The following is a 14,708-nucleotide window of genomic DNA, read 5'->3' as shown; positions in this document are numbered from 1 at the left end:
CAATTCAAAGCGCCACCGGAACTGAACAAACTATCTTCATGTTGCAATAATCATATTACAGGGATGTGCTGAAATTTGGGATCATTATAAAAATAATTTGCATCTGAAGTAACTATTAACCCTATTAACTAGTAACCCTCTGCGGCACCCCTCTAAGTCTCTAGAAATAAACTGAACTCATTAAACATGTAGAGAGCCAACAACTGTGTAACATAAAACAAGATATGTGGTCTCATTTGTATATGCATTGTCTGTACATGTTGTTACCAACAACAAAAAATAATGACAGTCTTTTTACAAAGTTTAAAGTATTTAACATACCGTATATGGGCAATGTAGCTGGACAAGGATTTTTTTCACCACAAATATTCATTATTGTAAAGTTATTATGTGCCAAAATGCATGATACCAGTATATGTGCAAAATATCACACAAACTGTTCATGCAAAAACTAGATACCAGAAACATACATTTTGGCAAACAGAGGGCTTTTAATGAGCATGCAAAACAAAATGTCATGTCAATGTACCAAGTGTCAATTCAAATTGGCAATGTACGTCTTAATTAGAGAAGACTGGACACATGTTTAAAATCCAATATCATGTATTTATCAATCGGCCATCTTTGACCAATAAACAAAGTTATGTGTTTAATGACCACCTACAATGCTTCAACTTTGAGATTAAGTTTAAATCTAGTCTGTCAACTTCATCCGAAATAGAACAAACTAACTACTATATTTGATTGCATAAGCACCCAGTGACCTCAAACTCTGAAAATCATGATTTTTAGGAAGGGGGCATTAGCCAATCAGCCCCTCAAAATATTGGCAAAATCCATAGCTAGACATGTAACAAATGTGAGGGTGCCAAGCCTCATTGTGACATCATTGCATCTTATATCACATGACATCCATACCATTGTGACATAATTGCATTCTATATCACATGACATCCATACCATTGTGACATTATTGCATCTTATATCACACGACATCCATACCATTGTGACATCATTGCATCTTATATCACATGACATCCATACCATTGTGACATCATTGCATTTTATATCACATGACATCCATACCATTGTGACATCATTGCATTTTATATCACACGACATCCATACCATTGTGACATCATTGCATCTTATATCACATGACATCCATACCATTGTGACATCATTGCATTTTATATCACATGACATCCATACCATTGTGACATCATTGCATTTTATATCACATGACATCCATACCATTGTGACATCATTGCATTTTATATCACATGACATCCATACCATTGTGACATCATTGCATTTTATATCACACGACATCCATACCATTGTGACATCATTGCATTTTATATCACACAACATCCATACCATTGTGACTTCATTGCATTTTATATCACATCATGACATCCATACCATTGTGACATCATTGCATTTTATATCACATGACATCCATACCATTGTGACATCATTGCATCTTATATCACATGACATCCATACCATTGTGACTTCATTGCATTTTATATCACATCATGACATCCATACCATTGTGACATCATTGCAATTTATATCACATGACATCCATACCATTGTGACATCATTGCATTTTATATCACATCATGACATCCATACCATTGTGACATCATTGCATTTTATATCACATCATGACATCCATACCATTGTGACATCATTGCATTTTATATCACATGACATCCATACCATTGTGACATTATTGCATCTTATATCACATGACATCCATACCATTGTGACTTCATTGCATTTTATATCACATCATGACATCCATACCATTGTGACATCATTGCATTTTATATCACATGACATCCATACCATTGTGACATTATTGCATCTTATATCACATGACATCCATACCATTGTGACTTCATTGCATTTTATATCACATGACATCCACACCTCATCAAGACGGTAACAAATGTCAGGGTGCTAAGCCTCATTGTGACATTATTGCATCTTATATCACATGACATCCATACCATTGTGACATCATTGCATTTTATATCACATGACATCCACACCATTGTGACATTATTGCATCTTATATCACGTGACATCCATACCATTGTGACTTCATTGCATTTTATATCACATGACATCCACACCTCATCAAGACGGTAACAAATGTCAGGGTGCTAAGCCTCATTGTGACATTATTGCATCTTATATCACATGACATCCATACCATAGTGACTTCATTGCATTTTATATCACATGACATCCACACCTCATCAAGATATGTAACAAATGTCAGGGTGCTAAGCCTCATTGTGACATTATTGCATCTTATATCACATGACATCCATACCATAGTGACTTCATTGCATTTTATATCACATGACATCCATACCATTGTGACATCATTGCATTTTATATCACATGACATCCACACCTCATCAAGACGGTAACAAATGTCAGGGTGCTAAGCCTCATTGTGACATTATTGCATCTTATATCACATGACATCCATACCATTGTGACATCATTGCATTTTATATCACATGACATCCATACCATTGTGACATTATTGCATCTTATATCACATGACATCCATACCATTGTGACATCATGGCATTTTATATCACATGACATCCATACCATTGTGACATTATTGCATCTTATATCACATGACATCCATACCATTGTGACATCATTGCATTTTATATCACATGACATCCATACCATTGTGACATTGCATCTTATATCACATGACATCCATACCATTGTGACATCATTGCATTTTATATCACATGACATCCATACCATTGTGACATTATTGCATCTTATATCACATGACATCCATACCATTGTGACTTCATTGCATTTTATATCACATGACATCCACACCTCATCAAGACGGTAACAAATGTCAGGGTGCTAAGCCTCATTGTGACATTATTGCATCTTATATCACATGACATCCATACCATTGTGACATCATTGCATTTTATATCACATGACATCCACACCATTGTGACATTATTGCATCTTATATCACATGACATCCATACCATTGTGACTTCATTGCATTTTATATCACATGACATCCACACCTCATCAAGACGGTAACAAATGTCAGGGTGCTAAGCCTCATTGTGACATTATTGCATCTTATATCACATGGCATCCATACATCACTGAGATACAATGTATGTACCAAATGTTGGGGTAGATAACCATACAGACACTTTACATCTTTGGCAGTATCACCTACCGGGTATAAGCCCTTACAATAAAATACATCTTAATGTCATACTTATAAACAGATCAATATTATCAACCACTAGATAAGGGTGTACATATCGGTAATAATAAAAATCAAACAAGCAGCCTCTCAACTGAGTTAGCTCTGCTGTTAGCAATAAACATTTCAGTTAAAGAACTGAAGATGTCATTAGATAATGAACAAATCTAAGAGAGATCTACCTGAGGTACCTATATGTATAGTATCAAAGAAGTCGGACTTGTTGTTTTCAACAAGTCAAAAATACCACTTTTTGACAAAATTTACAAAAATATTCATCAAAATTTGAGAATTGAAGATATTTCAGCCCAAGGTACATATACACCAAGTTTCAAAGCGGTAAGAATTGTAGTTTTCAAGAACATGTCGAATAAGTGAAACATTGACACGGGCAACGGACAATCACTCATATACAAAGTCATAAAACAGAAAGTAAGAAGTTTACAACTGTTAATACATTGTAGTACCACCTTCTATCAGGCACAACAACAATAATCATTCCGAGGTACCTCATAAATGATATAATGATATAGAAATACGACAAAAGAAGTTGTCAGGGGTCCCAGCAAGCGACATATCATTTAACAGGGATGCTGCAACATCATTATATTTCCTGATCATACTTTTCACCAGATGTAGACTGGATGGCACCAAAGAGGAGCCCATCTATAATTATTAATTTTAAATTGTGACAGATTCTGATGGATTACTCATTGAGGAGGACAGACATGCTCTCTAGAATCAACATCGACTTCTCCTATCATGTCAGCAATTGATGAACTTTTATGGTAGTTGTTCTCGCTCTCTGTTGAAATCATTAAACGTATTTTAAAATGTAGAGTAATTGTCCGAACTACTTTTGCAACACTTTGTTGCATCACGAACATACATGTGTGATGCAAAAAACGTATCCATTTTTTTCCCCCCAAGTAATCTATACTCCCATGCTGTCCTTTGACATAAAACTTGAATGGAATTTTTTAATTCATAGTAGGAATAATCCCATGATTATTATGATTGACTTGATAAATACCAACATGATGTTTTAAATTCAACCTGCCAATCAATAAGCGAGGTATATTTTCCCAATATCAAACCTATATGAGCTGAGCCAATCGCATTGTGTCTTCAGGTCACATGTGCACACATGAAAGATTTGAAAAATTTCAATGTTACTGCATGAGCTGATAGAAACCTTATTTCAGTTTGAATTGAAATTGAAATGTGTTTGTGGGTCATAATAGTAAATTTACCAGAAGATAAAGAACATTAGAAGAGCTCCTGGATAATATTATAACATTATCCTTCTTTATATAAAGATTATCAACAAATAGTACATGAAATTACAACACGAATTGGATTGGTTTGAGATAAAAAAAAAAAAAAAAAAATGCTGGCAGATATTTGTAATACTGCTATAACACTATTCAAATTAATATCATTATCATACTCTAGACTATACATGCACATGTATGGCAGTGCATTGTGAAATATTCATGAAAACTGATGAAGGAATCTGGTCATCTCACATTTGACATGCAAACACAGGTGTTAAAGGCCATATGCTATTCAAAGTGAATATATTGGTAAGGTCAGCACCAAAGACACATGTGGTCTGAAACATGAGAAATGTGATTTTTAAATAAAAATTACCACGATTGATTATATAGTTTGTATTGACTGGGGTCAGGTTTTCATTCACAATAGTACTAGATGACAAAAATTAAATAAAAAACAATGTCATTCCAACAAAGCTTAGTAAACTTAGAAAAATGAGGGACCATTTGTGCTAACTGACAGGAATGTGTCAAAAACATTGCTCATATCAAAGCTGGCCTGGTTTTGCTTATCTGATGCCTACAGCATAAATGAAACGCTAGGGAAAATAGTATTACAGTCAGCGGCATTCCCTTGAGATAGTCACAATTTTCCCTGCATTAAAAATAGAGATCAAAATGTACAGAACCATTGAAAGGACGACTGTCTATACCATTCTGTAATGAATAAAATATTGCAAATTTTTAAACATTTTTCTTATTTATATTGCATTACATAATATTATTTTAATAAAAAAATCATGTTTTTTAATGAAAAATTTAGACAACAGCTTCAGTAATAGACCCCCATATTTAGTGTTTAATTTGAGCTACACATATAAGACAATATTTAGGTAATTGTTACAGCAAACAGACATATTTTAAATACTACTCAGTATAATAATATATTTGCAGCAATAAAAAAAAAAATTCTAAAATCGGTAATTGTCACTAAAAACTAATTCATTGATTTGAAGCAGTGGATGACATTGTGGAAGTTCAAAGCGGATTAGTGATGATTGTTCACATAGAGTGACAGAACCGAATAGTTCTTTTGTTATTGCTTTGGTAATAATAACTCAAAGTATTTCCACCCTGCTGCTATATATAAATTGTATTAATATATATTTTTTTTTTCTCCACAATTGTAATGTAGACGTTCTGGTATTTGATCAACATTTGATCAATTTCATCATATTTAATAGCCAATTTGTTTTTTTCATTTTAGTATTATCCGATCTTACTTACACAGACCATTCACTTTTATTTCTAATTTTATTTTAATTACCTCTTTTTTTTTTTTGGTAACAGACTGCATGGCACAGCCAGATTGAATCCAAGATAAATCCAACACATTTGTGTTCAATATTTTACAAGGGCCCATTAATCAGATGAAATCCTTCACCCAACTGCAGATATCATCATTTTTAAAATACCACACTCCCATGCTCTGATTCAACGTCCATCATACGTTTTCCGCCACTGTTATATTTTCTAGCAGTTTTAAGCCTTGAATGATTTCAAAGTTAAAATACTTAAAAAAGAAAGCTCTATTCATGGATCATAATAGTAAAAGATCATTCATTTCTAATGAGACAAGAATGTAACACAAATTATCCCCCAAGATCTCTGGAGCTGTCATGTTGAATATCACACCCATCTGCTGTACTGTATGCCACACAATGGCCTTGTACATCCATTGTGATGCAGAGTAATTCTCGATCACAATGAGATCTTTATAACACAGTATCTGTCAAAATCTTCAATAATAAAAAAAAAAAAAGGTAAAGAAACAAAATCTGACATGTTCAACGTCATCAGTTGAAGTGCAAGCATTCATTGATTAGAAATCTAGCTGGAATCTAAAAAGCGCATTTTTACTTGCGATATCCTGTCCTAAATACCGTAGAGGGATTAAAAGTGACTAGTGTAGTGCAGTGAAGCAATTTCACTGCCCCTATTTGGGTGCCTCTCACTTTGACACTACACTCCACCTGTTGTTAATTTCTCATTCAACAAACGCCACAGATGTGACGTGATGTGAATGAAGTTATATACATTTTGTGCCTGTCTGAAAAACAAAATGCAAGCTACATTTGAAGAATTTAATGTTGCTACGGTTTTTACTCTTGAATCCAACTAAATAACACAGTGGAGTTAATAATAAATTATGTTTAAAAAGTTGGTACTGTTTGTGATTTCTAGCAACTTTCTCCAGAAAAGAGGACGATCACAAAATAAATTTTAACCTCATTAGAGATTGGTAGTGAACTTATAAAATAGGTATGAGAGGGCGTGAACTCAGCAAAAGCCAAGTGGGTTCTGAGTGGGCCTTGTTCAGCATGAATGCAACTATTGTAAACCCTCTGCAAATATAAAGTATTAAAAATATTCAACACATGCCAGGACCCCATAACATGAACGTAGCTAATGAGTACAAGAACAGATGCGGATTTTTTTTTTATTTAGAAAATGACCACCATGCAGAAATAAAATGTGACTGACTCCACACTGATCATTTGCACTTGTTGAATAATGAACCATTAAAAAATACGACTTATTTTGCCCATAGAAATTCTTTTGTATTTAAGCATATACAGAGAATATTTATCGAAAGCAAAAAAATAAAACTGGGTAGGTCAACTAGACCATTGCCTTCAACCAACGTACAATGATACGGAAAGTGAGTATAAAGACATGGTAATTCAATGTATTTTTGACAACTTTTGGGGCATTGATAGAGACAAAATTTTGAAAAAGTCACTGACTCACACACGGTTTAAAAATGAAATGAATCGTTGTCAAATGTCACGGTTTCTACTGACATTAGTCTCTGGACTACAGTATGGACTACAGTATGGACTACAGTATGCCAAGTCACATTCCTATATACTGTCTTAGGAAACAATGGACTTCAGATTAGTGTGAACCCTTTTGCTGATTTGTTTAAAATGTAAATTCTCTTGATTAGTTGCAATTTTTTTCAACAACTAGTTTCTTAAAATAATATGAGAATGATGTGGCAGAAACAACAATGCCATGGTTACGGACACCCTAGAACTACACCACCACCATGCAGACACTGACCTGCCTTTATACCATTGGAACAAAATTATAAACTGAAAAGCTAGACAATCTGTTAAATACACATTTTTTGAAAATTCCTGACATAGAAAATTAAGTCATTAATAGTTGTTTCTATTTTGAAGCAGCAGTAGTTCATATATAGCTCATTGAATTCCTGCATTCTATAATATGATATTACTGGTACTCAATAGTGAAAATTCCTGCCAGCAGAGAAGAGGGACCATTCCATTAGAAAGAAATGACCTTGATATACATTCTGCTCTCAGCAGAAACAATGTGTAAGAGTTGAGGCTGAGGTCAAATGATATTTTTTTTTATAGTTTAAGTGAGTAAAAATAATTTGATACGGTTGGCACATTTTTGTTGATAGATAATACTAATTATAACACTTATGTTTATAATTAGGTGAAATTTATAAGTGTATGTGTTTGAACTTCACATAGCACCAATTTGTCAATTTGACAACAAATAACAGCTCAAAAAAATATACAATAAGATAAAAATAAACAGAATCAATGAACTTGAATTATGTATTGTACATAATATAATTCTCTCATGAGTAGCATGTTTTATTCATTGATTGCATGTACAATACTTTCAATAGGGTATCATCCAATGAAAGAAGGGGTTACATCTGCAGTAGTAAACAGAAATCAATACTCACTGTTGTACCTAAATGAAATGTTTATTTTTTTCCCAAATAAGCCACTTGTTTGTTGAATGCACACTGTTGGCCTTAACAAATTTGTTGGATATATTACAAACCATTGAAAAGGAGATGCGTGGTAAGGCAACTATAAAAAGTCATATTATTTATAAAGGTCATTTTTGTATTGGGAAAGTAGTTTCAAAATAGCTTCTGTGGTCGAGGAGGCATGCTTATGTCTACCAGTATCTACCAGCAATTGTAGTGGAATGTTTTACTCACCGCCAGCAGAAATTAACCATTCTTTTTAATGCTCATTTAGTTAAATAAACAAAAACATATATTTCAAATAGATCATACATGAAACTAAGTACTGCGATAAGTAATTCTGGAGATCCCGTAAACTCGCGCATCGCCACACACATGAACTTAAATATTTTGGGTTTGATTCTCACATGGTTTGACCTATTTGTATGTATTACCCCTCAGTAATGGATTTGAACTGAATTATAAAATAGCACATAATTTGATCATTGTTATTTAAACAGCTGCTAAATACTCATTTGAAAAGGACATTTATTTGCATAAATTACATAATTCAAGTTTTAAAAAAAATTGAAGCAGCACTTTGTCCTGTACAAACAAGTAATTTTTGTTTTGTATTTAATTACGGAGGTAATAGGATTTTCTGTTGCATAATCTATTATGGCGCCAGTCGTTACTTCACATACTTTATACGTGCAAATGTAAAAAAAAACCATTGTTTCACATAATATTTTTTTAAACTGTAGTGCCTTTACCCATTGCCGACTGAAAGACGAATAGCAGAAATGAATGGGAAAAACGACGTAAGCAGACAACACAAGTAATGTGAATTTCCAAACAAGGAACGATTATGTGGTACTTTCAAGATGGCACGAAAGTTTCCAAAAGGAAGTTCATCACAAGAAAGTCAGACTAATTTTCTATCTTTTGCCCATTCATACATTCACGGAGCATTTGGATCAAAAAGATTGTAATTTGATTTACTATGAGGATATAGCCACATGAGCTCTTAGATAATTTGCAGTTGCGTCAACCTTCACATGGTTATCTGGTGTGGTATCTACTACCGGTAGTATATAAATATGCTAACTTATACAACAGCGAATCTGCTATCAGGTCAACTTGAAGACACAATGCAGTGATGTTAATGGCACACAATGAGCATACTTGAGTATACTAGATAGACAAAATAAACAGGTCTAGGCAGGTGCGATGGTTTGAGAGGCACCACTAGAGATGGATATACAGTGATTCAATAAATGATTAATTGATTTTAATAATAAAAATGAATGAAATCAAATTAAAATTGTAATTAGTGCCAACACCACCAATATGCACAACCCACTCATTATTAATAATAATCTCAGACGATAAAGATGTTTACAAACATTACATACATTAGGTAAGCAACTAGTGCTGGAACAAATGTGATTTCTGTTATTAATATTATCACAATCTTCATCATTTGCATATTGCCTCATAATTTGTGAAGCAAGCAAAATTGATGTAATAATCAAGTCCAGGCTTTTGTGATGCAGCAATGAAAGGCAATCAGATCCTTATTCAGACAGGATAAGACTTGTACTAAATCAAACAATTTTAGAATCAGTGTACATACATACCTTTATCACCAGTTCCAGCTTGTCAAATGCCCCGTGTCCACAAATCTGTATATTTCATCACTATACATATGGTTTCTGCTGGTTTCTGTACCTGTCATACACTATGCGCCACTAGCTATCCTTCGTATTGCCCGCAGGCACGCGATAAATGATGCAACTAGCCACAAACAGGTGTATGACAGGAAACGGCAGAAACCCCAACTATTCTCCAACACATTATCAATGTAGATCTCATCATTTGGGTAACTTTGCACGGAATTAAATTAGGACCACAAATCTAGGAACAATCTTCATCAAATCGTATCAAGACCTCACTGGCTCCTTATATTTTCAACATGTGCACATCTCTCGAAGACATTATTTTTTCATATCCATAGGGTTACACTGTCCAGTTTTTCATAAATCTTGATTATAACGCTTTGATTCGCACCTTGATGAACTATAAACAGCCTCCATCAATTCAAAACATATGCAGTAAGAAGAGAGATTCCCATAATCAACATTATCAAGCCTTAACAGCCAAATTGTGTACATCCCTCTCTGGAGAACAATCATTTTCAAGGTTCTCAATACATAATATCACCTTGCTCTGCGTCATTTTGACATTCAATATCATCAACAATTTTTTCCAGACAGCCATGTGGGGTATATTTGGAAACAAAACAAATTTTGATTGGGTGCAGTCAACATTTTCCCTGCAGCTGCCAGTCAATGGATTACCGGTGTAGGTTAAAATTATTTGGTGATTTTAGTTGCTCATTAAAAAGGTATCTTTGTGATATTAGATCAAAGAATCTTTTTTCACATACCTGAAATTACGCTCAAACTTTTTACAATTAATTATAATCATGAATCAGGCAACGCATTTATTTTGCTTAGTTTAAAGTTTTAAAGTCTATTTTACATAATAAATTACTGCCTTTCTGGCATCTGAATTGAGCTGTGCTGTGCTGAACAAAATAACTTTGTTATACACTAAAATTGACTGAATGTATCCTTGCCATGGCACAGAGGTGTGAAAATTACCCCAGTATATCCCTCTACTTTTCAAGCAGTCTGACACCTCATTAAAAATGACAGGAGAGCAAAAGCACTTGAACAGTAACAGACCATGTACAAAAGATTATACGAGGATTTAACTAGCCCAAATTGAGCAGCTATCTTGGGTATTCTCATATCCATGCATATTAATTATTTATGTAAGTAGTACAGCGAGTGCAGTTTCCTCCACACAGGCCTATGCAAGGTAGTTATGTCATGCCACAAATGTCAGTTGTTTTTTGAGAATATTTTCAAAAAATTCACATTTCTAAGAAATGGTTTATGAAATCCAACTCTGTCCTTTATCAATTATTGATAATTTGAGAGATTCAGTGTTGTTTCAGTATGAAATTAATCTTTTCATTTATCTGCATAATGCCTTTGCTATAAAAACATCTAACCTCTGGGGAGAAAAAAAAAATGACAAAACAAATCATACATACAGAATATGTAATCTTGCAATATTTGTGGATTTCTATATAAAAAAAAATCAAAATAGAATGGAATATTTTGGAAAGCTCTATTGGTATTTGGACGCTACAATGGTTAAAACAATAATTGGAAGGGTTTGTGTGATAACCAGCAAAAACATGATACTCCTGATAATAATAAATTACACTGGGAAAAAAAAAAGGAATTCTGAAACAGTGAAATCCACAGTAATGAAATCTAATTTTCCCACCGGATCCTGGTCCTGCAAAGCAATGGATGGGAGGCCCACTAAGTGATTTCCGCATGAAACTGGGGGATCACAATGAATGGAATGGGACTTATTTAAAATGGCTGCTTCTATAAACCCTTGTAAATAAACATTCTTCCACTAATTTTAAAGCAAACATTATACACCTTTCCACAATAAAACAACACTCAAATGAAACACTACTATATATATATGTTCTCCCTCCATTTGAAAATGTTAAGGCAGTAGATGGAATGGCCACTTCAAATGAAATTGTCAGAAATAAGAGGGGGGGGGGGTGCTTGAGTATTAAAGACGTGTTCCCTGGAATTAAAACCCTTATTGGCAGTCTTTTTAAACAATGTATATCCATACACATGCACAGAAAATAGTGCATTGTGTACACAGTGACACAAAAAAAAATCAATGCAAAAAAAACAGTAGACCAGCCATATGTAGTGAAAAGAACGGAAAGTTGATTTAGAACAGACAACCCATTACTTTGAGTGGGTTAGTAACGATGTAAATATGAATTCATTTCAGAGCTAGGCTCCAAATTTATCCTACTCGCAGTCTTTCTCTTCCTCTTGTCTATTTACAATGTACATACTAAAATTAATTAAAACTTTTAACAGCAAAAATTATTTAAAAGACTGTCATCCGAATTACTGTTAATTTTTGTTATTTAAAAAAAAAAAGGCAAAATGTGTTTAAATTGTTTCACTCCATTATACATAGTGAATGCATAAATTATGACTTTATCATGGTTCCATTGTTTTGCCATGCATGATGTCTGATTTTTTTTTTTATCTATCATACTTTATCGAATACTGACATTATCTATTTTTCCTAGTCACACATCCGTTTCTATGCTTACTGCATTTATGTTTAAATTGATGGAGTTGCGCTGCACGCTGTTCATTTTAGTGCGATCATTGAGGTTTTGCCGGCCACTACTTGGCTGACTTTGAGGAGTTTGCTGTGAGACTGACCCACTCATGCCTTCCTCCATTTCTACGTAATCCATGGAAAGGTTTTCCTGGCTAGCACCATCTTTCGTTTTCACAGCAGTAGGACTTAGCAGGTATGGACAACTTGACACATGCGAGTACTGTGTTTGATCTTCATTATCTTGTTCACGGTGATAGAAGTAATTAAAATTAGATACAATCACAGGTACAGGGAGTGCAATTGTGAGTACACCTGCAATTGCACACATTGAGCCAACGATTTTACCACCGGGTGTGATTGGCTTCATATCACCATAGCCAACAGTAGTCATAGTAACAACAGCCCACCAAAACGCATCTGGAATACTATGAAAATGGGTGTTTGGTGAATCTGCTTCAGCGAAGTAGACTGCACTGGAGAAGAGAATCACACCAACAAACAGAAAGAATACAAGCAGGGCGAGTTCTCGCATACTAGCCCGCAGAGTTCGTCCTAAGATTTGTAGTCCCTTTGAATGTCTTGATAGTTTGAAAATTCTAAATACGCGTACCAAGCGGATAACACGAAGGATGGCTAGTGACATAGCTTTACTATCTTCTTTTTCTGTTGTCGCTTGAACTAATGTAGTACTTAGAGTGATGAAATATGGAATAATTGACACTATATCAATAATGTTCATTATGTTTTTGTAGAACAACATCTTGACAGGACTTGAAAGTAATCTCACAAAAAATTCCAAAGTGAACCATACAATACAACAGGTCTCTATGATCCAGAATGGATCATGATAGAATGGTATTCGATGATATGATGTTCCATTTTTTGTATTGTTCACTTCAAGTGGGGGTTGTTGAAACTCTGGTATAGTTTCTAAACAGAATATTACAATGGATATCAATATAATTGTGACAGAACAAACGGCTATAACTCTCGCCCATGGTGAACTTTCTGGGTATTCAAATAGTAGCCATATACTACGTTGCAGTTGATTTTTGGGCAATAATCTTTCTTCTTCTTTTATAAAACCTTCGTCTGCTCTATATTTCTCTACTGCCTCATCCCCTAACTCGTAAAATTTGATTTCCTCGCTGAAAACATCTAAAGGTACGTTCACAGGTCGCCGAAGTCGCCCGCCACTCTGATAGAAATAAAGTATCGCATCAAAACTCGGTCGGTTGCGATCAAAGAAGTACTCGTTGCGAAGTGGGTCGAAGTAACGAATCCGCTTTTCGGGATTGCCAAGCAACGTATCGGGGAACTGGTTGAGGGTTCGGAGCTGCGTTTCAAACCGGAGACCGCTCACGTTGATGACAACTCTCTCACAGCACTGATCATGGCCTGACACCTGGTTATCGTATCCCTCATCGATACTGCTGTCGTCATGTACGAGCTTCGGCAGCGATCGCGAATTGGGTACATTCCCCGATGATCGTGGAATGGTGCGGTTGAAACTCAGGCCATTATTCCCCTCTAGCCCAGCCAACGCGACCTCCATCTTCAGTGGATGAGCTCTTGGTCTCCAGATGGGGGTGAGACCCCACTTCTCGACAAACTCTAATTTGGACACAATTTTGACAAGATAGCCAATATGGCGATGAACTACGAGTATCTGCCCGGTTTGCAAATAGTTTTCCCTGTCGACGTAAGACCAGGAATGAACATAGGTTCCACATTCCCTCGTCTTCGTGGCGTGGACTCACATTCTAGTTTTCCTGTAGTTTCAATCATATGTTGCAGAATTATCCCGGAATTCGGCCAATAACATTGATAGGTACAGTCTCCTGCATCATGGCGGACATGGCTACATTTAATAGTCGCAGTACCCGGATGAAACGGGAAAAGATGACATTGATGACGTCACAGCTCGTCCTTAAAAATCAAAATTACTGACATACTTTCATAAAACTCTTTAACTACAAACATAGCTAAAATGCTTACAGGCTACAGAAAATCACCATATATTACAATCTGAATTAAATCATATTTTTTACTTTCTTGATACAGAGTACTTTGCAAAAATGTAACAGTGAAATAG

The 14,708-nt window shown here is 34.8% G+C and overlaps 1 protein-coding gene and 1 long non-coding RNA gene across 2 annotated transcripts in view; both read right to left on the bottom strand.

Annotated features, from left to right (window-relative positions):
* LOC102802825 (uncharacterized) overlaps positions 1 to 12,111 on the bottom strand; it is a 56,127-nt gene extending 44,016 nt beyond the window's left edge. The window contains exon 1 of the long non-coding RNA XR_438367.3: positions 10,003 to 12,111. This is a non-coding gene — a long non-coding RNA (uncharacterized LOC102802825). The remainder of the gene's footprint in view (positions 1 to 10,002) is intronic.
* A 378-nt stretch (positions 12,112 to 12,489) lies between these two features.
* Positions 12,490 to 14,479, bottom strand: LOC100377575 (potassium voltage-gated channel subfamily A member 1-like). Its single transcript, XM_002736123.3, has one exon. It carries the CDS (start codon positions 14,166 to 14,168, stop codon positions 12,576 to 12,578), a length of 1,593 nt encoding a protein of 530 aa, XP_002736169.1. The 5' UTR covers positions 14,169 to 14,479; the 3' UTR covers positions 12,490 to 12,575.
* Positions 14,480 to 14,708: the final 229 nt, after the last annotated feature.

Source organism: Saccoglossus kowalevskii, chromosome 1, assembly GCF_978046115.1.
Source record: "Saccoglossus kowalevskii chromosome 1, keSacKowa6.1, whole genome shotgun sequence".
Lineage (NCBI taxonomy): Eukaryota > Metazoa > Hemichordata > Enteropneusta > Harrimaniidae > Saccoglossus > Saccoglossus kowalevskii.
This window is presented reverse-complemented; position numbering and strand designations above follow the sequence as displayed.